This window comes from Trichosurus vulpecula, chromosome 4 (genome assembly GCF_011100635.1).
Source record: "Trichosurus vulpecula isolate mTriVul1 chromosome 4, mTriVul1.pri, whole genome shotgun sequence".
Taxonomy (NCBI): domain Eukaryota; kingdom Metazoa; phylum Chordata; class Mammalia; order Diprotodontia; family Phalangeridae; genus Trichosurus; species Trichosurus vulpecula.
The window spans coordinates 435,585,851-435,611,020 of record NC_050576.1 but is presented as its reverse complement, the minus strand read 5'-3'; the positions used below and the strand labels follow the sequence as shown (position 1 = coordinate 435,611,020).

Genomic DNA, 25,170 nt, shown 5'->3' with positions numbered 1-25,170 from the left:
TAAAAAACAAACATAAAAAATACAAAAATACAGAGATTTTAAAAATCTCTAAATATGAAAACATATAGAAAGGAAATAGCCAATGAACAATTAAAACTGAGTCAAACCAATGACCTACTTTTCAGATTAGATTTAGTTTTGTGTCAAGTTCTGCTAAGTTACAAAAGGGAATGTAGTTTTTCTCTATGGCACCTTTCATAATGACTTATCTTTTCTAGGGCTCTGGGTCCATTTGGATTGAGAAAGACCTTTCACTTTCAAAGAAAAGCCCTTTTCCTGTTCATGACTGCCATCCTCCCATCCCCATCCCTCCCAAAGTTCGCACACATATACAGATACACACACACACACACACACACACACACACACACACACACACAAAACCAATCTCTGCTTGTCCCTCTTTAGGATGGAAATTAGATTCCAAACTCTCAACATTACTTTACAAGCAGCAAGATTCAAGAAGTAGCATTTGGACAAGTTCAGTCCCAGGATCAAAACTGGTAGAGATATAATGCCAAGGAGGTCTAGAAACCTAGAATATCAGAGCAGGCTGCTTTGTGGGCAACCAAGTTTCACTACTTTACACAAAGAATTTTAGCACATTCATTTGATTCAACAGATCAAGAGAAGGGTCTACAATTGACTCCTGTCCTGATAACTGACAGACTGTTGGGCCTAGGGCACAAGGGATGTTTTTCCTCCTTTCTCCAGGGCCGAGCATAAATTCAGTACTCAGTCCACAACTGGGGTTGATTGGCTGATGCGAAGCTTCCTAATAGCAGCAGGAGCCCTGAATGTGGCACAAGTAATTGAACAAAGATGATGTCACCAATGATGTCACCTACACCCATAATGCAGTAATGGGGGAACAGGGGTTCAGAACTGATGACCTATGCTCAAGGTGTGGGGCAAATGCTCACCAAAGCATCAATAAGGAGAACAGGAAACACAAAAATGTCAGTTACAGGATTTTCCAAATTTGTCCAGAAGGCTCCTTCAGACCTACTATTTATCTATGGTGTCACAGAAAGCAGGCAGGAGGAATTTGACAACAGAGGATTGGGTCAGAATGCCAGATGTGCTCCTTCCTATCCATATGAGCTTGACCAAGCTCCTTCCTCAGATACATTCTTTTATTGAAGATAATCCGATTTGTCACATTTAATGCTTACCACGTGGGGAGAAAGTGCTCATACACACACACACATATGTGTACATATATGTTAGAGATATATAGTAGTTTTATATACATATATGTGCATGTGTATATTTAAAGCTATCATTCCCATGTTCTGGTGAGCATTCTCTGGGCACATGTAGAGTTGTGTGTGTGTGTTTGTGTGTAGGCATGTGCGCACACACAAACATACACACAGACACACACATAATGAGGACATTATTTTGGATTTGATGCTGATTTTTAGACATCATATTTTCCATGAAATACCTCTTTCCTCACCAGTGGCTTCCCAAAGGCCACTTGAGCTAGAAGGCACTGGCTGAAGAAACATAAGACTCCTCCCTTTAAGTGGACAAAAAGTACATGATGAGAGGGGTGTATCTGAAGAGTTAGCCCCTTGAAACGATGGCTTTTTGGTTTGTTTCCCATACCTAAGACCATGGGAAGGGCTGTTTTATTTTCATTTCTTCCTAGACAGAAGTAACTCTGTCTAGAATCCTCTTATCCTGGATTCCCAGAATCCATAGTAGATTTCTAGTAGGATCTAGAGGATCCTACAGATGGGATCAGTAGTATGTGCCCAGAACTCACTGGCCTTAAATTTAATAAAATGAAAATGCAAACAATAACAATGAAATTACTAATGCATCCCAAGAAAGTCAGTAAGTGTAAGGGGGAAAGCACCAGATGCAGAATTGGAGTCTTGAGTTCTAGTCCCGATTTTACCTCTGTCTCCCCCATCAGTAATGTGGGCATGATAATGTCTGCAATGCCAACTAACAGTTGCTATGAGGGCCCAAGGAGAAAGCTTTTTGTAAACCAGAAAGCACCATTAGACATGTGTCCTAGCCTGTTGGTAGTGGGGAGTCAGAGCCACATGTGCCGGCCCAGGGAGAATAGCACCCCCACCACACTGGTTTCCCAGGTCAGATTCTTTAAAGGCACTACGTTAGTGATGTTTGTGGTGACTGATGTATCACAAGGCAGAAGCTAACAGCCAGGCTTCTGAATGTTCTTCCAGAGCCCATGTCCTGGCCTCCTCTTAAAGGATGAGTAGAGAAAGATTAGGAAAGAAGCAAGCCAGACAGTCATTCCCCCACTGTCTGTTTCAAAAAGGGGTCCTTTGAGGGCTGGGCAGAGCTTGCTTTGGAGAGAGGGTGGCAGAAATGGAACACAAAGAAGGGGCTTTTGTAAATTGGACTGGCAAGCCCAGATGCAGGTCTCCCCCTAGCCAAGACCTTTCCTGGAAAGTGCCACCAACACTGGTGATTACACATGTGCCATTTGAGTACAGTCATCCTAAACCATGGCACTATCTCCAGAGGACAAAGCATCTGCTCAAATCGACTCCTCCTAAATCAAACATATCCTATCTCTTCCATTTGTGTGTGTGTGGGAGGGGAACAGGGGAGGTAGGTGGGGGACAATACTCCCAGAAGTTCTCTAGCACGAAAGCGTGCCTTTGATCAATCCAAAAAAGCAACAAGACTGGGGCTAAATCTCTTGCCAGATTTATCCCAACCCTTTTGCCCTCAGACATTTTTTAAGGAAGAATAGGAGAGGCCTTGCTCCTCGCTGCTGGACCGACTAGGCCTCTTCTTCACAGGCATAGCCACCTGCAGCTGCTTCCAGAACCTGCCTTGGGGGTACTTGGACTTCTCCCCTTTCCACTTAATGACGGTGAGTGCCGTCTGGGCCCGCTTCAGCTCCTTCACCTTGGTCTCCTTGACCGCTTTGTACTGCACTAAAATGACGTGGATGCTGCCCCTAGAGGCCATGCTTTCTAGGCCAGCTTTGAGCTCCAGGAGGCTCTGCGTCCCCTGGAGGATGTAGTTTGGACTCAGGACAACCAGCAGGCGTCTGCTTTTCTGAATGAAGCTCAGAGTCTCATCTGTGACAACTGAGAGAGAAAAGACCGTGGTAGTTAGTGTGGATGGAAACTAGGTCACACTCACCCTGAGTAACACTAGGAGAAGAGTGTATATATATACACATACATTCACACATACACACACACATATTTATATTTTGCATACATACCCTTTCATATATCTATATCATTCTATATATGTGTGTATGTATGCCCATATATCAACATATATGCCCATAAATATATACACATAATCATGTGTGTATATGTATGCATATAACACACACATACATATGTGTATGTATGTGTTGCACTATTGTGCTGTAAGGAATGGAAAGCAGGATCTTTTCAGAGAAACCTGGGAAGATTTACATGAACTGATGCCAAGTGAAGTGCAGAAAACCAGGAGAAGAATCCATACAAGAACAGAAGCATCGTAAGGATAATCAGCTATGAAAAACCTGGTAACTTTGGTAAACACAATGAGCCCCTACCTCTCCAAAGGATTCAAGATAAAAATTGCTTTCCACCCTCAGATGGAGAATTGATGGATTCAGAATGCAGACTGAAGCAATTTCCCCCCTTTTTATCAGAATATAGCTAATGGGAAATATGTTTTGCATAATTTCATTTGTATAATGGGTATCATATACACACATAGATACATATATATCCATGTACACACACACGGGTGTGTGTATGTGTGTGTGTGTGTGTGTGTGTGTGTGTGTGATCACCTTCTCAATGCATAGAGGAGGGAGAGGTGAAGTGAGGGAGAAAATTTGGAAATGAAAGTTAAAAAAATGATTTAAAATAATAAGAACCCTGTTCTGGGCACCAGGGAGAGGTAGGCAGACTAGCAGGTGAAAGCAGTTAAGAACATCCCCTAATCCAGGTTCTTTTTTTTTTTTTTTTGAGAGGGGAAGGCAGGGCAATGGGGGTTAAGTAACTGGCCCAAGGTCACACAGCTACTAAGTGTGTCAAGTGTCTGAAGCCAGATTTGAATTCAGGTCCTCCTGACCCCAGGACCGGTGCAATACTCACTGTACCACCTAGTTGTTCCACCAATCCAGGTTCTTACAAGGACTAAAATAAAATCTAAGGCTGGCATCATTGGAGGTTCTGTGAGATTCCTCCACTGACATCCAGAGATATTCCTGAGAAAAAACTCTCTGAAGAAGAGGCAAGTCCAATTCAGCAGATAGAGCACTGGATCTGGAGTCAGAGGATCTGGATTTGAATCTTGGTTTCTCTAGTTACTACCTACATCACTCTGGACAAGCCACTCATCTTCCTTGTGCCTCAGTTTCCCCTCTATGAAACAAAGGGCTTGGCTAACATGGCTTCTGAGGACCCCACCTACTCCAAGCCTATGATTCCATGATTCTAGGTTCATACCTTTGGAATATTCCTAGCTGACCCATATATTTCATCTTCTATCTGGCACTTGGAGGTCAGGACCGTTAGTACTGGCCAAAGTCGTGGTATTCCATACCTGGAGTATCTTGCCACATCACCAGTGATTCTGAGCTCCCCAGACTTCCCCCAAGCCTTTGCTCAATTTTACCTCTTATAAACATTGCTGTTTGCTTCCTCTCCTCTCTGTTAGAGTATCAAATCCTTGAGGGCAGGGACTGCTTTTTGCCTTTGTTGACATCCAGAGAGTTTCACAATCTTACAGATTCAATGCCAGTGTCAGATACAAAGTAAGTCCTTAATAAATGTTTGTTGACTCTTAAGAGGAGGGGGCTGGAGCAGATGAATGAATAAGTAGATGAAAAAAATTCTAAAATGTGCTTATAAAACCAGGGATTTGGACTGAAGACCTTTGAAGGCCTTTCCCAGCTTGAATCTATCATCCTTCCACCTCTTCTGCATTCATTAGCCTCCAGGAGACTCCAATAAGGTCTTATCTGTAAGGTGCTTGATTTTAAAATGCCCAGAAAAGGACAGTCATTATTAACATTAATTTTGCTAGCGCTGGACAGAAATACAGCATGACCCTTCCATTTTTCCCCCAAATCCCGAAAGCCAACATTGGGTCCTCCCTAGCCTTTTGACCTTAGCATGATGACATCATCCTTGTACAGTATCCTCTGAAGACAAGAGAAGAACACAAGTCTAACATTGGAGTGACATTTGGGAGAAGAGGAGGGCTTCTGCTCTTGGCTCTGAGGTCTAGTCTCAGAAGTAGAAATTAGTCCCTGTATTTTCCTCCCTAAACTCATATCAATGCAGAGTGAAGTGTTTCTGCAGTGACTATCTAATATGAGTATGTTTCACTGAGAAGCAAATATTTCCTTTTGGTCAGGAAAAAATGTTATAGCAGAGAAGGAGGGGAAATTTTTGAGCAACGTGCTTGTTCTTCCCAAGCTTCTGATCATCTCCTGCCACCAAACTCTCAGGGATAATCCATCTCCCGGGGTATGCTTATCAAGACTGTGTAATCCTCTCACCAGAACAGGGAAGCATGCACTCCTGGACCTGCAGTCTGGCGGAGGATGCCTATTACTCGGCTCGCCACACTCTCATGAGCACCAGCAGAATCCTCAGAATCTTCAGAAGGAGAGAGGTAGCAGTGAGAATCCTGGACTGATAGCCTCTCATGGGGGCCAGGGCCAAATGGACCATCCACTCCACAAAGCATAGCCAACAGCTACTCAGAGGTGAAAAGGAGCTGGAAGGGTCCCAGAGGGAAATAAGAGAGAGAAGGACCAAGGTGGCAAGGAATAGTGCCCTGGAAAGAGCCATCCAGGGACAGATGCTGAAGAATGTACTGCCGGGTGCTCTTTCTGGAGTGACTGTCATGACCTTTTGGTTGTGACTATATGCAGTATAGATGAGCCCTATGACTTTCCAAATGAGCAATGAATCTATGGACCTTGAGCCAGTAAAATTGGACTCTCCACAGTCCCACATCGCTTTAATCATGTCCCTCCCTCTAGTGACTGGCAGTGTGCCTGATATAGAGTCAGGAAAATCCTGGTTCTAATCCCACCTGAGACACTTAGAAGTTGAGAGAGCCAGTACCACATATGAAAAAGAAGAGAGTTAGACATGACAGCTCTCAGATTCCTTCTACCTCTTAGCCTATAGTACTATGACTCAAGGCTTCAGTTCAAGATCTACTCTAAACTAAAAAGTGTGTGAGGGCAGGGGATGGCCTTGTACATCCTCTTACCCCTCACCCACCCACCAAAGTGTCTGATGTAGGAGATGTTCAGTAGTTATTTTTGGTGAATGAATGACTTAGTGGAGATGAAATCAGCAGACATGGCCATCATCCTTCTCTATTTCCTTTGAGAGAAAGCCTCCAGAGAAGTCAATTTGGTTTTGCGAATGAAATTACCATCAATCCCAGTCTGAACTCATGGTGAGTTATAGTGCTAAAGAAAGCCAATATTGAACCCAGCAGGGGCATGCCCTTCCCCTAATCGAAAATGAAGGTAATATCAAGTCAGGCTGCTTCTAACTTATCACTATAGAAGGGGTGGGGGCTGGGATTCATGGGAAGTGAGTCATTCATTAAACACCTACTGTGTGCTGCAGCTGCCATTAACAAGATCAAAGGCAAGGCAGGGAAGAGATGTCAGCTACTGAAGAGAACAGATCGCTGGCTTCAGGCACTTTACCAGTCACCACTCAAGATGGATATGCTAATGAAAATGGATGCTTAACAGCATATGAAAGCAGGCCCCCAAGGACCTTCTCTTGGCAGCTTTGTTCACCATTGTTCGGCAATATTCCATGGGCTCTTCAGTAGCAAAATTGCATTTCCTTACAAACATTCTGAATTGCAGACTTACTAAAGTAGGATATCCTTCCTCCTGTCAGTCTGGATAAACGTGTAGTGTATTTTGTGAGAATGTGCAGAGTAATGCAAAAGAGAAAGGAATTGAATAGTTAAAGCAAAATTAAAATTTAAATTTTAAATAAAACAAATTTTAATTTTAAAAATATTTAAATATAAAAATTTTAAAATATTTAAAATCAAATAACATATAATTAAAATTTGTATATTATTCATTCATTTGCTTACTTATTTAAAATGGACTGCAGGTTAAGAACCTCTGGATGAAATGATCTCTCAAGTCTCTTCCAACTCTAAATCCATCTTATGATACAACTGTATCAGCAAAGTTAGAGGAAGGATCTAAGAAAGTGGGAAGGACACAGTCCCTTTCTCTGCTGTCATGGAATTAAAGAGAGAGAAATGAGCACTAATCAACCCAAAGAGTTGTCAGAAATTGATCTAAAAAGATACCTAAGACATAGGTTCTTAAACGACGATGCATAGACCTCCCCAGGAGTCTAAAGAAAGATTTAAGGGAGATCATGAACTTGGATGAGGCAGAGGGAAGGGGTATCTTTGTTTTCTTTATCATCTAATTGAAATTCAGTATTTCTCTCAGCAATTTAAAAAAATAATTCTAAGAAGTGATCCATAGGCTTTCCTGGACTGACCAAAATGATATAATATCTGTTCTAAGATCTTTTCTGGAAATATGCTAAGCTTTTCTCAGGAAAAGTCTTTGGCTTCAGGGACTCCAAGATACAGAGTAATGATCCTTGAGGGTAAAGATTACACTGTTTTGTCTGAGTTTCTCCAACACCCAGCAGTGCCTAGCACATAGAAATTATTGAAATGATTGCGCATTGAAATAAATTGATTGATACAGGCCAGGCACAATGGGAGTCACCATACCATTTATAAGGACCTCCAGCCTTTCCTGGATTCCTTCGAAACCCAGCTCAAATCTCACCTTCTACAGGAAGCCTTTCCCAAACCCTCTTAGTTCCAATGCCTTCTCTCTGTTGATTATTTCAACTTTATCTTGTACATAGCCTGTTTATACAAATGATTTGCTTGTTGTCTCCCCATTAGCTTGTGAGCACTTCAAGGGCAGTGACTGTCTTTTGCTTTTATTATTTGTATTTTCAGTATTTAGCACAGTGCCTGACACATAGTAGGTGATTAATAAATGCTTACTGACTGTCTGGCCTGAACATTTGTAAAGAGTGAGTAACAACAACCTCAAGGTTGCCAATAATTGGAATCTGTGTGTTCCTATATAGTCTCGATGAGCTAATTTCAATGAACCACCCCTTAAACCATATTTAAACTGGGAAATGGTGGGTGCCCTGTTAAATTGGCATAGCATTTTCTACAATATTATTGTAAGAAATGGGAGGAGGAGTTTTGTTTCCACAGAACTAAAGGTGTGCTTCCCTGCCCTCCCCCACCCCAACTTTAGCAGAGACCAGGCCTCAAGGTCGGTCAGGTGAGAGGTCAGAGGCTTGTACGCATGTGCATACTTTTTGAGAAGGCAGTCTGGGGAATTAGAGGCCAAACCCACTTGAACCTGTTCAAGCTTATCTAGGGTCTGGTCTTGGTCAAGAATCCAGGCCTACTGATTTGCATCATTTGCATATGTTAAAGAGGGAAAGTAGGGGAAGTAAAAGAATATAGTTTAATCCTAAACTAAGACAAGGAAAATCTAATTAACTTCACTTTTGCTTCTGTATCCTTATTATCCTATTTATATAAACTGTATAACCTAGGAAAACTATGTAAAAAAACAAAGATTGTAAACTAACCATGACTCTAGCAGGAGTGGAGGGAATGGTTACCCCTGCTCCTGCAGCTGTATCAGTGTGAGTGTTCCCGCGAGCACTGCACCCCCTCTCCCGGGGAGCGTAATAAAATGCCTTCCTCTGCCCACTCTGGTCCTGAATTCTTTGGGTGTGAATGGGCAAATCACATGGATTTTCCTAAGGTCAAGTGAAGGGAAGCAACAGGCAGTGGAAGCTCACCAGGCTTACTCCTGGATCTTGTCTTGGGGTGTCCTGTGATCCCCACTGCGGTGTTAAGAGGGCTACCACTCTGGATTCCCTTGGGGAACCCTGTGGTCTGCACGGCCTTCTTAAGGGGACATCACATGGGACTTTCAGCCCTGTCTCGGGAGCTTTGTGATCTTACTGCCATCCTAAGGGGCCATCACTTGGGTCTTCCTTAGGGTCTGACCCCTAGGAGGCCCTGTGATCCCCACAGATTAAGGGATGGCTACCACTTGGTCTTCCTCTGGGAGTCCTGTGGTCTGTACAGCCTTCCCTAGGGATTATCACAGGGTTCTTCTTCAGGACTTTGGCCCTGCCTAGGAAGTCCAGTGATTGCCAAAACCACGTTTCTCACATTATCCTCTACAATGTCCAGAAATAAGAAGACATACATACGTAAGTTCCTTAAGGCAGGGACTTTCTATTTTCATGTTTATAGCTAGTATATAGTTGGTATTTGATTAACGCTTATTGATTCAAATTGATTTCTGTATATGGTATTTTCCCTAAGGAAAATGTAGCTCATCTGAGGACAGATAGTGTTTCATTTCAGTCTTTAGATCCCCAGTGCTTAGCATAGAGTCTGTGCAGTCTTTTGTGTGTGTTGTTTTCCTACATTGGAACGTGTTTCTTAAGGGAGACAACCATGTTTTTGTTGTCTTTGTCTGTTGCTGTTGTTGTTGTTGGAGGTGGTGGTGGTGGTGTGTGCGTGTGCGTGTGTGTGTGTGTGTGTGCGCGCGTGTGCGTGTGCGTGTGCGTGTGCGTGTGCGTGTGTGTGTGTGTGTGTGTGTGTGTGTGTGTGTGTGTTTAATCTTTGCATCTCTACTGTTTATCACAGTGCCTAGGACAGAGTGTGTGTTGCTACATGTTGTTAACTGTCAAATAGTAATGATTATTCTCATCACCATAATTTATGAAGCAATCTAAGGTATGTGCTTTGCTATCATATCTCATTTTAAATACATTTTTAACAAATTCTTGTTGTATTAAAATAAACTGTGGCTGTGTTGTTTCACCCCAGGAGAAATGTAAGCCTCTTGGAGTCGGGTTATCCTGTTCTTGTCTGGATCCCTGCTACTCAAGAGAGTGACTGGGACACAGGAGGCAGTCATGTGGTGAGTGCTTGTTGGATAGAATGGGATGATTACAAGGGCCTGTGTGGAATCAGGGAACCATACTAATCCCAATTTGGAAGTTGGGGAAGAGAAATCTGGCTTCTCTAGCCACCACTCATGAGAATACCTACTTCCCCCAGGCAGGCTATCTCTGTCAAAGATGCATAGCTTGTATCCAAATTCATTCTCCAAGACTCCACGGAGAGTCAGAAGGACAAATTCCTCTTCTTCAGCATTCCGTGCATATGAAACGTAAATATCGTACTCTTTCCCATCTAGACAAAGAAAACGTACATGTAAGACCTGTCACCCTTTTGCGCCTTAAATCTAGCTTCTGAATATGAGACACTTTATTTTTTGTTATCTAGCTCTGTGTCCCTGGGCAAGGTAACCAACTTTGACTGACTTCTACGTGCCTCGTGTCCTTACCAGCCAAAAGAAGGCGTAGGACTCAATGGGCTTGAAGGTCTCACCCAACCCTGAAATGAATCATCTGGGATTCTATGAGCTGGGAGTGATTTGGCAGATCATAGTCTGATTAGCTATTAGCAACAATTCTCCAGGACAAGCAGCTATTTTGAGAAATAGATCTAATCAAATTTAATTTTATGTGATAGCCACATTTCAATGTAGTTCAGATTTTATCGCAAACAATATGGTTATGTTGGGGCCATACAAATGTGCGTGATGAGTACAGGACCAAAAATACTGACCCCTCTTCAGATACATGGTAAAATGGGCCATTTTTAAGGTCTGGTGTGGGCTAGACAGTTTCTAAAGTTCCTTCCATCTATGAAATGTAGCAACTACAACCAATACAGTTTAAGTTACTTGAGAGTGAGGACTCTGACATTTTTTGTATTCCCTAACACTTAGCACAAATCAAGTACTTTAATAAATACTTATTGGTTGATTGCTCAGTATTAAATTGTAAAGGTGGTTACTACTATGTATGAAATACATTCTGCCCAGATCTATACATTCATGGACCTGTCATATGAATGAATGGGTATGAATGGAACCAATCAAATTTGATGTTAACATCTGCTTCATTTGGGGTATACAAAGAGCTAAGCTGAGGAGAATTCCCCAGGTCTGCTGCTTCACACCAAAATAGATTTTGAGTATTAGATATCACTGAAAAGGGACCATTTTCACATGAAAAATGTTAAGATTTCACCACAATCCAGAAATTCTTATGGATTAAAGGATGGATAAATTAGATCCATTCTCTTCTCTAACTCCTTTTCCCCACTATGAATTAAAACTTTCCTGGTATAGGGTCATAGAATAAAGGCCATTAAAGCTTGAAGATTTCAGATTCAGTAGGCAAGAGGTCTATAGAAAGGCTGTTTTCTTCAAGTTTTTCCCAATATATGTGTAAAAAACTTCCAACACTGCAAAACTTGATTCACATATATGTCTCATTTCATTATTGTCATTTCACTAAGAAGCTGTCACAATATTTTTTTCTTCTATCTATAATTAATGGGGTGCTTGGGTGCTTGTGCTTGGACCCTAATTCTAACATCACATCTATCCTTAACCTCTGCTTGGGTGCCTGTGCCTGGACCCCAATTCCAAAACCACATGCAGTTCTAAATTCACATGTCTCCCTAGCCTCAAAACACTATCACTAGTAGTTTCTCTCTAGCAAAGCAGGGCAGCACGCCTTAGTAAAACACTTATATCTCCTCCTGATACAGTGGACAGCTGGACCTATAGAATATATAGAATATAGTCCTTGTGTATATGTTGAACTGGTCATGTACTGGGTCATAAAGATATTCACTATTCATTGGCCTATCATGTGCATGCTAGACCCAGGCACACTCCCTTACATTCATCTTGTCTAACAAGACATTTGATGGAAGCATTTCTAGTCAGCCCTGAACATCAGTTGACTTAGTGACTTTCAAGGCAAAAAACAAAACTCCAGGTTGCCCCTCCCCACCTTGAGCTATTTCCTGGTGAACTCTGGGTAAGTTATGTCCTCAGTAGATACAAAAATTGCATGTTCCTTTAAGAACTGACCACCCGTTAACCACTCCCTAATTTTACCTCAAAATACCTAATTGACATGTTTCACCCCAAAATCTCCTACAAAAACTTTTCCCACACCCCTGTAAGGTTGCAGGTTCCTTAAGAACTCTTACCCACTGTAAAGTATAATAAATCTTTGCCACCTTGACTTAAAGAATGCTTGAGATCATGAATTCATTGCAGAAGACCCTGACCCTCTCTAGTACTCCCGTCCTTCAGGGGTACTCCCCCTGCCAACTACCCTGCTTGGGAAATCCAGTCTTGGGGTTCCTGGATGTTGTCTCTCCCAACCCTCAACAGAATTAAAGAAAATTAATTATACTGGAGCTTTCACCAGGAACTAAACTAATATACGTGAAGATGGGTAGGGTGGAGTCCTATTAACAGAAACAACTTTGCTGTGTTCACATTTAATTAGAAAAAAATGAGCAAATTTCAAAAAAAAAAAAAGAAAATACTATCAAGGATTCTTTCCAAAAATGCTATTCCCAGAGGTCATTCTTAGGTCAGTGTATAATGAGTTTGGGGTGTTTTTTGGTGTGGGGTAATCCAATGGCACTTCATGAGAATAATGATGATGTCAAGGTATCATAAGACATTCAATCATCAAAAGAGAACAATGTGAAGAACTCAATGGAATAAATGGCCTCAAAGACCACTTCTAGGTTTAAGTCTATAATTCTAAGATTTTATGAGCAAACTTTGAGTAACCTTTGTTCTAAACACAGAAGGAAATGCTATTTACATAAAGCTTGATTGCTTACCCAAAATGGCTTCGTCTGTCCCAAAATGAGCCCGGTAGAACAGGACCATCTCAAGCCAGTAGACATGGTAGACCACAATAAGAATGATAATGAGCACAATTGTCACTGCAAATCCACAGGCCAGTTCCAGAGTATATCGTGGAGGTACAACTGAAGGTCAAAGACAGAAAAATAGGTCAGCTTGAATGGTCACACATGGCCCTTTGGTCACCCTCAGCAGCTGTCAATAGGCTTTTCAATTCATTTTGTCATTTGAGTTACCCAATAACCCCATGGAAGAAAGGCAGGGCAGGAATTAACATCTTCATTTTACAGCTGAATAAAACCAATGCTGAGTCATTGACTAGCTTGCTCAAGGTTGGATAGTTAAGGAAGTGTGGGATAAGTACCTGAATCCTAGTTATAATGGAAGGGCAGTGAATTCATCCAGACATGTGTTAAGTACTTATGAAGCAAGCATTTGGTAAAGCATGTTGAAATTATTTGCCTTTCAATTGGTAAAGGTTAGAAATATAAACTTGATTGCAAAATCTTATGGAGCAGATGGTGGAAGAGTACGAGAAGGTTGTTTAGCTGGGTATGGTTGCTTACTCCTGTAATGCCTGCTGCTGGGTGAGGCTGCAGCTAATAGGTCACTTGGGCTCGGGAGTTCTGAGCTACAGTGGGTTAAATCGATCAAGTGTCCACACTGAATCTGGCACCATTGTTGTAAATCCCCAGGTGGGTGAAGGTACAAGGATACCTACAAAGGAACGAACCAATCCAGGTCAGAAATGGAGCATACCAATACTCCCATGATGATCATTATGGGATCTGGCCCATCGGTGGCCACTGCAATTTCAGTTTGGGCAAGACTAGGAAACTCAGTCACCATTTTTTTTCAATTGTTTCTTCATAAAACAGCAAAAATTAGAGGGGAAAATTGTTTAAAGTATATTTGGTGAGAAAGCAAAGTATGAAAAGTTTTCTTGTATGCACTTAAGAATGAAACTGGAATAGTGAAAATCAGAGCAAAGTTGGTAAAAAATCTGCCAAGCTTTATATAGCATGTGCTTCACTGTCCAGGACAACAGAGGCACTGAATTTGAATATGGACATCAAGATGCCAACTGTCATTCTTGAAGAAATAGAAATGATGTTAAAGACAATAAAGCTGATGGGAAAGCTAGAACAGAGCAGTTCAATTCAATAAACATTAATTAAGTGCCTACTATGTGCCAGTCACTATGCTAAGTACTGGGGATACAAATAAGAAAAAGAAATCTCTACCCTCAAAGATGTTGCAATCTGATAGGTGAAAATAACACACAAAAGGAGACATGAAAGGGAGATTGGGATGGGAAACCAGAGGATACATGGCATTTTGTTCCAAAGTTCAAACCAGGCACAGGTGGTTGAGCCAAAAGTCCAGTTTCTGGCCTCTATAAAGTAAGGGTTTGAAAGAAGGTTGGTACTCTGCCCTCTAACACTCTAATCAGAGGGGAGAAGAGGCTGGGAAGGTCAGTATCAAGGCTTGAGGTAGCATCCTGGTGATGAAGTTAGAAGTGATGAGATTATCCTGGAAGACACATATTATTCTGTGAAGGTGAAACCAGACAGGGCTGCAGATGCAAAGCAGGAATAAGAACAAATAGGGGTAGCTAGGTGCCTCAGTGGACTGAGTGCCAGGCCTAGAGTTAGAAAGACCCATCTCACTGAGTTCAAACCTGGTCTCAGACACTTTTTCAGCTGTGTGACCCAGGGCAAGTCACTTACCCTTTTTACCTTAGTTTCCTCATCTGTAAAATAACCTAGAGAAGGAACTCTCAAACCACTGCAGTATCTCTGGCAAGAGAACCCCAATGGGATCACAGAGAGTCTCAGTCATGTATGAGAAATGACTGAACAACATAATCGAAGGTAAGTAAGGTCCAGGTAAAATAGTTTTGAAGATGTTAAGGGAGAGATTCTGGCAATAGTTTTCTGATTATTCTGTTTGCCTTGAGTCACTCCCCACTCCCATCCAGCTTCTATTCAGCTACCAAAGCAATTTTTCTAAAGCACAGATCTGTCCATGTTACCACTCTACTCAATAAATCAGTGGCTCCCAATGACTTCCAAGATCAAATATAAAATCCCTTATTCAGCTTTTAAAGGCTTTCACAACCTGGCCCCTTCTTGTCTTCCCAGAATCCTTATACCTTACCACCCTTCAAGTACTTTATTATCCAGTACACTGGCCTGCTTTATGACTCAGCTCAAATTCTTTCTTCTGCAAGAGGCCTTTGCTGGTATCTCTTCCTACTGCTAGAAAATTTCCTCTGAGATTATCTTTAATTGACTTTGTGTGTATGACTATATGTATATGAATATGTATATATATATATAGATATACACATATATAAACATGTATGTGTATATGTATGTGTGTATATACACATAAATAATAGCATGGACATGGTTATTTGTAAAAAAATTCAGTTCAACAAACATTGGAGAAGTCTTTCCTATGTTAAGTAAACAAACAAACCAACAAAAAAAAATGAAATCGTCCCTGCCCTCAAGTTGCTCAGATTTACTGGGGGAGCAGTACCACATACACACATAGAGAAAAACAAAATTTCACATATGGAAAGGTCATCTTCCAGGCATGGGGTCGGGCAGCCTTTGCAATCACTCACAGGTGAGAAATGGAATGTTCTACAGTTGAAGACCATCAAGAGGAAAAGTAGGAAAGGAGGCCAGGTCCATGGCAGGCAGTAAGATCAGATTAATTCAGTAAAGATCAAGCCAGCTTGTTGTTAAGTAAGTCAACAAACATTCATTAGTTATCTCCTATGTTCTGGGCCCTGTAATAAGTTCTAGGGACACAAAGAAAGGCCAAAAAATAGTTCTGCTTTCAAGGAGCTCACAATCTGAGGGGAAGAAAATTAGAAATAACCAGGAACATACAAACTCTATACTGTTTAGATCGGAGATAATCAATAAGGAGAAGGCAGTTACATTATGAATAGCTAGGTGGTGCAGCGGATAGAGTGCCAAGCATAGAGTCAGGAATACCTCAATTAAATCTGGCCTCAGACACTAGCTGTGTGAACCGAGTAAGTCACTTACCCATGTTTGCCTTTGTTTCACCATCTACGAAATGAGCTGGAGAAGGTAAGGGTAAACCACTCCAATATTTTTGCCAGGAAAACCCCAAATGGGGTCACAAAAAGTTAGACATAACTCAACAACAACTGAGATTAAGGACTATAGAGACAGATCCTCATACAAGATGACACTTTAGCTGACATTTGAGAGAACCCATGGAAGCTAGGAGGAAGACATTACATGGGAGAAACCACTGGGCATGGGGGACCGACAGTGAAAACCCCCAGGTTGGGAGATGGAATACTGCATGTTGTCCTTGTTGTTTGTTCCTCATTTTCAAAGAGGACCAATGACATCATGGGTGATATCTTGACTTGTGTCTCAACGGCATTTAATTGAGTCAGAGTTGCACAAAGTTGTCAGCCTCACTCTCTCTTCCTAAGTCATTGAAATCTAGTGGCAAGACAAAAGTCAAGATGACTGGTGATGGTTTGGGAAGAGGTGGATGACTTTGGCATCTTTGATGTCTGACCAAGCTCTAAGTGTTCCACATCCCTGCTTTAGCCTCCTTCGTGGCCATTGGAACAAATTGTTCTCATCTACCCATTCCACTGGGGGAAGTCATGACATGCTTTGGGTAGACACCCCACCCCCAACTCACAAATGGGTTTGAGGTTTGACAGTTACGCTCAACTTGGTTTATGCAGTCTGCCAAGATGATTTCCAGATTGTGGCCATTGTGCATGCTACAGCTTCATGGAGCCATGGGTGAGGCTTGTTTGACAGGAGGACACGAAAGGTGGATGGGTAGCCCTGAAAAGGGCTTGGCAAACCCTCAGACCGGAGGTGCTGGTCCTCCTGAACATCCCATATATCTCATTGTATAAGGTATGAATAAATGGATGGCTAAAGTGATTGCTATGTACAGTCATTCGGTCATTAAGTCTTTAAGTGCTTACTATGTGCCAGGCACTGTTCTAGGAGTTAAAAATACAAAGAAAGGCAAAGAACTGTCCCTTTTCTCAAAGACTTCACAACTTTATGGAGAAGAAAACCTACAAACAGCTATGTACAAGAAAGCTATAAAAAGGATTCACTGGAATGAGCAGCAGAAGAAAGGCACCAGCATGAAGGTGGATAGTGAATGACTCCTATATTTTTGCCATCTGCATATTATTAAAACAATTTGATAGTATGTTAACCTAGGATGTTAACTTTCTGTTCTGTCTCATTTGACTGTATAAGAACAATTCCTTTGTGGTAAAGAAGCTGACATTCCTTCTCCCAGCCCTAGAGTCTGAGGTTAGAGCTGTGGGCTGAAATTCAGATCCAGACAAGATAGTAGATGAATGCCAGTGGACTGGCATCTAAAATCTGTGTGAACTTGCGCAAGCCTCTTAATTCCTATGATCTTTAGTTTATTCACTTGTAAAATGAAGAGGATGTATTAGATATTTTCTTGGGTCCCTTCCAATGCCAAATCCATGATCATCTGTCTTTATCAGTAAATAGGGTCATGGATCAAATCAGGGAGATAGCAGCTAATATTCAATAGTGAAAGGAAAAGATTTGTTCATCAGGTGCAGTTGTCAGCAGAAGAAGTCCAAAAGGGCAGAGGCTAAAGCAACAAAGTGTCGGTCATAGGCTATGGCACAGAATCAGAGAATCCCTGCGCTGGCAAGAACCTCAGGGAGCATCTAGCTGGCTCATCTCATACCCCAGAAGAATCCCCAATATAACATTCATGACAATTAATCAACCAACCTCTGCTTGAAAACCTCTAGAAATGGGATCCAGAAGCTACACATTCCAATTTTATCAAGACACTGGTAAAAATACACACACACACACACACACACACACACATACGTACATACATGCATACTCATATATACCATACATAAACTCTATAGAAAGCATGACCATAAAAGGAAGCTCATATCATTTCCCTATTTTTCTTCTACTTTCTCTTCAGGTTTTTTTTTTCACTAATTCCTTCAGTTTTTATATCACAGTCATTCTCAGATCTTTTGCAATTATTCAGTCATTTTTCAGTTGTGTCTGACTCTTGGTGACCTTATTTGGTATTTTCTTTGAAAAGATAGCAGAGTTTTTTGCCATTTCCTTCTCCACCTCATTTTACATATGAGGAAACTGAGGCAAGCAGGGTTAAGTGATTTGCACTCAGCTAGTGAGTTTCTGAGGCCAGATCTAAGCTCAGTAATGAGTCTTGCTGACTCCAGGCCCAGCACTCTGTCCACTGTGATACCTAGAGGCCATCATTCTTAGACCTACCCTGCCCTTAAACTCACTGACCACAAAACCTATTCTTGTAACAAAGAGAAAGATCAGTTAAGAAACACCAAATGGGTCTATGAATTGCATCAACCAGATGCATATAGTTTTAAAAGAATGATTGTCAGAGTCAAGAGCCAAGAGGTAATTTGCTTCACTTACTGGGCCTAGGTGCATCCCGTTGCCATTCTAAGCCCAGGAGTTCATGTGACTCGGAAGCGAAGCTTTCCCATTTCATTGATTAGTTGGGCTGTTAGAGTGACATTGAGGTCACCTAAGGCCTCTTGGTTCTCTGTTGATGGACTTCGAATTTCTGGATCTGCCATGTTATAACATGAATGCTCTGCTTGAGAAGGCAAGGAACAGTGCTATTGCAATAACTGAGCATTCCCTAGAGCCATGGGATAATTCCCTGTCCACTTGGTCATCAACTCCCCTGTTAAAGCTCATACTATGTGGATATTGTATTAAAAGGGAACAAATAAACTACTGTCTGTCACCATCCAAGGTTAATTATCTTAACTCTAGCAGTAACATTTCTAAATGATCAGGAAATCAGTGCCTTTCTATGATGGTGCCTTATCTCCTCAGGCCTTTCAGTCAGGAGTAGAGGGCAGCATTTATTTCTGAAAGGACTTTTGTATTGTTCAGATCAAACAGATATGAGACAGGATCTATGTCTGATGCCAACCAAACTGACTGATGTGGTTCTGGAGGAAAATTGACCCCAGCCGGGAATTACTCTCTGACATGTCAGGAAATACCTAGAAGATTTGAGGAAACAAAGCTGTATAGCAGTGGGGCACTCACTTAAAGGGGATGGCATAGGGCAGGGGACAGGAAGGGACTTGTGGGGAAATAAGATCTAAAATAAGCTATTTAACAATCATTTTAGCTTTTATATATGATTCATTATATTGCAATATAATTATACACATAAGCCACTGAAAAACATAAAAGATAAATATAACGTATTCCTGCCCTTGAGATAACTTAAAGAACCACAGAATTTTAGAGGTAGAAAGGGACCTGGAAGACCATATAGTTCAACCTTTACCCCAAAAGGAACCCCTACTCTAACATACCTAACAAGGGGTTGTCAAATATTTGCTTGAATGGTTCAATGAAGGTACTCATTACCTTCCAATTTATCCAATTCCATTTGGAGACAGTTCTAAGTGTTAGGAAGGTTTTCCGGATGTTGAAACTACATCTGACCCTTCTTAAGTTTTGCCCCTTTTTGTCCTCCTTAAATGAAAAGAACAACACAAAGCCTCCTCCACATGACAGATGATCAAATTCTTGAAGTCTCTCAGTTCCCATGGTCCCCCTGAGGCTTGTCTTTGAAGTTACTCAGGACTGCAATGTGATATGCTACCATGGTCATTCTAGTTCTGGGATTCTTCATGGTTTGGTTTTGTTTTGCTTTGTTTCTGTGGTGTGTGTGTGTGAGTGTGTGTGTGTGTGTGTGTGTGTGTGTGTGGCATGCTGGACCCTTTTAGCCATGTCTGGTGAAAACTATTTAATTTTCCAATATGTTTTTAAAGGAACGAAATGAAATATATAGGATTCCAAAGAAAGTCAATCATATTAAAATGAAATTATAAAAACATGAAAAAAAAAATCCCCAACAAGTTTTGAGCCCCCGGTAGAGAACGGCTATTATAGTGTGAGTGCTCACACACTGTGGCCCCACAGGTGAGGTTACCTAGCTGTTTGACGATGGCTTGCTTTACAGATTCTCCTTTGGCATTTCTTGCATGACAAGTGTAGTTGCGCTTCAGGTCATCAGAGGTCACTTTTTTGATGCTCAGTATCCTGGTAATTGTTTTATCTCCGATATTTGAGACTTTCTCACTGGGAATGAGAAGGCAAAAGAGATTACTGACATTGTGATCCTATGGAAAAAAGACTCAAATGCAAAGTGAAAGTCAGGATGAAAGAAAGAGGAAGAAAAACCAGTGATGAAGGATGTTGCTTGGATCACTCAACTGGTCCAAAATGGATCTGGGAAACATGTCATTACTTTCCTATGTTCATTCATTCATTCAATAAATATTTATTCACTAAATCAACCAAGGTTTGCTAAACTCTTACATGACAATCATTGTATTAATCACTGGCAACATGAAAAAAAAATCATCCCTGCCCATGTAAAATAAATGAAAGGCATAATTAGAGAGGAAAACATGAGTTCTTGGGGGTTGGGGGTTAAGAAAGGCTTCTTACAGAAGATGAGATTCGAGCTGAATTGAGCCACTGATTCTGAGATTTGGAGGTGGTAAGGGAGATAATTCCAGGCATACATAATAGCCAGTATAAATGCAGAAGAGATGAAAGATGTAATAGGGCATGTGGAAAATTGGGACTTGTTGGTGTAATTGTGAACTGATCCAACCATTTTAGAGAACAATCTGGAATTATGCCCAAAGAGTAATTAAGCTATCTATACTGTTTGACCCAGCAATACCACTACTTGGTCTATTTCCAAAGATAATTGTAAAAAGGAAACGAAACTATATGTTCTAAGATGTTTATAGCAGCTCTCTCTGTGTTGGCAAAGAAGTGGAAATTGCAGAGATGCTCATCAATTGGGGGATGGCTGAACAAGTTGTGGTATATGATTGTGATAGAAAACTACTGTTCTATAAGAAATGAGGAGATTAATGAGGTTAGGAAAAAAAAACATGGAAAGACTTGCATGAAATAATGAAGAGTGAAATGAGCAGAACTAAGAGGACATCGTATACAGTAGAAGCAATATTACTTTAAGAACTACTTAGTAGGAATAAGCCATTTTGACTACTATAAATACCCAAATTAAGTATAAAAGACATATGAAGAAAGATGCTATCTGCATCCAGAGAAAGAAGTGATAAATAGAAGTATGCATACAATACCATATATTTGTGTATGTATGTATGTGTATATACATACATACATGCACCCACCTATTTATGTCTAATGTAGCCATCTCTAGGGTGGGAGGGAGTGAAGAAGAAAACATAATTTACACAATAATTTTGTTGTAATCATGGTTGTTTTATTTCCTAAATTAAAAATAAAATTTTAATGATAAAAATAAGGAAACATTTCTGTAAAGAAAAAGCCAGAATGGTAGCCCATAAATGATTGGAGGGGAGGAGACATGTGAAGCCATGATAGGTAGGAAGACTGAGGGGATGGAAGGAATTTTAGATGCAACACAAAACACATTATATTTTAGGCTGGAGGCAATAGGATGACTAGACTTTGTGGAGTAGGGAGATGTCAAAGAAATACCTGTGTTCTAGGAAAAAGAAAGTCACTTGGACACCTGTTTAGAGGGTCACTTGTAATGGAGACAATGTTGAGTCAGAGAGACACATTAGAATATTATTACAAAAGGTTAGAGAAAAGTTACTAAAGGTAATGGCTGAACCAAGATGACACAGAAAAGCCATGAAGTTGCCTGAGCTCTTCCCCTGTTTCCCTCAGAAACAATGTTAAAGCAAGCCTCTAAATGGATTCTGTAGTGATAGAACCTACAAAAGGATGGAGTGAAACAATTTTTCATCTTAATATAGCTTAGAAAGACTTTGGGAAAAGTCTGTCTCACTTGGCTAAAAAGCGGAGTTCAGCCCAGTGCAGACATTTTCTGGGTAAGCCAGTGGGAGGCTCTTAGCCACAGCACAGATCAGCACCAAAGACCCTTAGTCTTGACTCAGCAGGCCAGTGGCAGTGTAGGTCAGTTGAGAGGCCTTTAGTCTCAACATAGAAGGCAAACTGCCAGCTCCAGAATTCCCCACACAACATGTGCAACTAGGCCAGGCCACTCCAGTACAATGAGGAAGCCAAAAACACCTGAGGCCCTGACACAAAAAGCCAGTGACCAGAACCCTGGCCCCCAGAACAAGAAGCTTAGGACAGTGTTCCTTGTGCCCAGGAGCAGAGCCCAACTTTAAAGTCATGAAATAGGCTTAACAATGAGTAAAAACATAAAAAAGTTCTGACCATATAAAGCTACTGTGCTAACAGGGAAGATCAATACAAAAACTCAGAAGACAACAGCTATGTCAAACTGCCTACATGAAAAGCCTCAAAAGTGAATATGAATTGGTCTCAAGCCCAAAAAGCAATCTTGGAAGAGCTCAAAAAGGATTTAAAAAATCAATAAGAGAAGCAGAAGAAAAAATGGTAAAAAAATGAGAGATATGCAAGAGGGAGTCAACAACTTGGAAAAGGAAGGACAAAAATTGACAGAAGAAAACAATTCCTTAAAAATACAATTGGCCAAATTAAAAAAAAAAATCCACTGAAGAAAACAACTCCTTAATAAGTAGAACTGGACAAATGGAAAAGGAGGAACAAAAGCTAACTGAAGAAAAGAATTTCTTAAAAATAAGAATTTGGCAAGTGAAAGCTAATGATTCTATAAGAGATCAAGAATCAGTCAAACAAGATCTAAAGAATGAAAAAAATAGAAGAAAATGTAAAATACCTCACTGGAAAAAAAAAGTTACCTGGAAAATAGTTCCAGGGGAGATAATTTAAGAGTTATTGGATGATCTGAAAACTAAGTTAAAAAAAAAGCCTAGACAGCATCTTTCAAAAATTATCAAGGAAAACTTCCCTGAGGTCATAGAACCACAGGGTGAAATAATATTGAAAGTATCTACCAATCAACTCCTGAAAAAAATCACAAAATGAAAACTCCCAGGATATTGTAACCAAACTCCAGAATTATCAGGTCAAGGGGAAAATACTGCAAGCAGCCTGAAAGAAACACTTCAAATACAAAGGAGTCACAATCAGGACTACATAGGCCTTAGCCACTTCTACAATAAAAGACTGGAGGACTTGGAGTTTGATATTCTAGAAGGCAAAGGAGCTTGGATTATAACAGACAATCAACTACCCCTCAAAATTGAGCATTATATTTCAGAGGAAAAGATGGACATTCAATGAAATAGGGGACTTTCAAACTTTCTTGATAAAAATACCAGAGGTGAAGAGAAAATTTGACCTTCAAATACAAGACTCAAGAGAAGCATAAATGAGATAAACAGGAAAGAAAGAAAGAAAAGCAACGACAACATGTTTTTCAATAAGGTTTAACTGTTACATTCCTAGATGGGAAGATGACACTTGTAGCTCTTGAGAATTGTATCAGGAGTATACATAAACAGAGTATAAGGGCTTAAATAGGCCATAAGTTGGTTTTGATGTGATAATAGCTAGAAAAAAGGATGGTGGAAAAAGATTGTACTGGGAGAAGAGGAAAGGGGGAAGCAGAATAGGATGAATTACATCACATGGAGAGGCACAAGAGCTATTACAATTCCCAATTAAACAGAAAGAAGGGAGGGGGTAAGCATTGTTTGTATCTTACTCTCATCAGAATTGGCTCAAAGAGGAAGTAACATACACACTAAGTTTGGTATAGAAATTTATCTTACCCTATTGGGAAGTTGGGGGAATGATAGAAGAGAGGGCAGAACTAAAAGGAAAAAAAAAGAAAGAAAAGGGAGAGTGGGGCTAAAAGAAAGAAGGTCAGATCGAGGGAAGCAGTGGCCAGAAGCAAAACACTTATATATAAAAACACATATATCAAGATATGGTCAAAATGACATGATTTCAAGATAAAGGGTGTTACTATAAGCAAATAAGGATAGCAAGGAATAATTTACCTTGTCAGATCTATACAGGAGGGAAGAATTTATGACCAGATAAAAGACAGAAAATGTGAAATGCAAAAATAGATCATTTTGATTACATTAAATTAAAAGAAAATTTGCACAAACAAAATCAAAATGTCCAAGATTAGAATGAAAGAAGAAAGCTAGGAGGGGACGGGGGGGGGGATTACAATGAGTGTATCTTGTGAAAGCCTCACTTCCAAAATTTATAGAGAATTGAGTTAAATTTCTTAGAATATAAGTCATTCCTCAATTGATAAAAGGTTCAAAGAAATTGAACAGGCAGATGACAAAATTAAAGCTATTTATAGTTATATAAAAATGTGCTAAATCACTGTTGATAGAGAAATGAAAATTAAAACAACTCTGAAGTATCACCTCACACCTATGAGATTGGATATTATGACAGAAAAGAAAAATAATAAATGTTAGAGAAGACATGGGAAAATTGGCATACTAATGCATTGTTGATGGACTTGTGAACTGACCCAACCTTCCTGGGGAGCAATTTGGAACTATGCCTAAAGACCAATCAAACTGTGCATACTCTTTGATCCAACAATACCACCACTAGCTCTGTATTCCAAAGAGCTCATAAAAATGGAAAAAGGACCCACATGTATGAAAAATATTTATGGGAGCTCTTTTTGTGATGGCAATGAATTAGAAATGGTGGGGATGCTCATCAATTGGGATATGGTTGAACAAGTTGTGGTATATGAATGTCGTAGAATACTAGTGCTCCATAAGAAATGATGAGCTGGGTAGATGTCAGAGAAAAAAAATCTTGGAGAGACTTCAAACTGATGCTCAGTGAAGTTAGTAGCACCAGGAGAACTTTGTCCACAATAAGGGTAACATTGTGTGATGATCAGCCTAGATAGACTTAGCTCTTTTCATCAGTACAATGATCTAAGAAAATTCCAAAAACTCATGATGGAAAATGCTATTCACATACAGAGAGAGAACGATGGAGTCAGAAAGTAGATTGCAGTGCACTATTTTCACTTTTTGGTTTTTTTCTTTCTTTTCTCTTCCCTTTTACTCTGAGTTTTCTTTCACAACATGACTAATGTGGAAATATGTTTAACATTATTGTACATGTATAAGGTATATCATGTTTCTGCCTGTCTTGGTGAGGGGGGAAGGAATGGAAGGAGGAATTTGGAACTCAAAATCTTATAAAAATGATTCTTGAAAACTATCTTTACATGTAATTTGAAAAAAAATAGTATTAAGTGGGAAAAATAAAGGTAGTATCTGAGGAAGAAGAGATATGGTTACATTTGTGAGATATGTTGTAGGGTGACAA

General features: G+C 40.3%; 1 protein-coding gene across 1 annotated transcript in view; it reads right to left on the bottom strand.

Annotated features, from left to right (window-relative positions):
• Positions 1-311: 311 nt before the first annotated feature.
• Positions 312-25,170, bottom strand: part of LOC118848548 (interleukin 1 receptor accessory protein) — a 158,771-nt gene continuing 133,912 nt past the window's right edge. Inside the window, exons 8-11 of the mRNA XM_036757472.1 lie at positions 19,889-20,037; positions 12,814-12,963; positions 10,138-10,281; positions 312-3,083 (exon numbers count right to left, since the gene is read on the bottom strand). Coding sequence (XP_036613367.1) covers positions 2,716-3,083; positions 10,138-10,281; positions 12,814-12,963; positions 19,889-20,037 — 811 coding nt within the window. The 3' untranslated portion in view covers positions 312-2,715. The remainder of the gene's footprint in view (positions 3,084-10,137; positions 10,282-12,813; positions 12,964-19,888; positions 20,038-25,170) is intronic.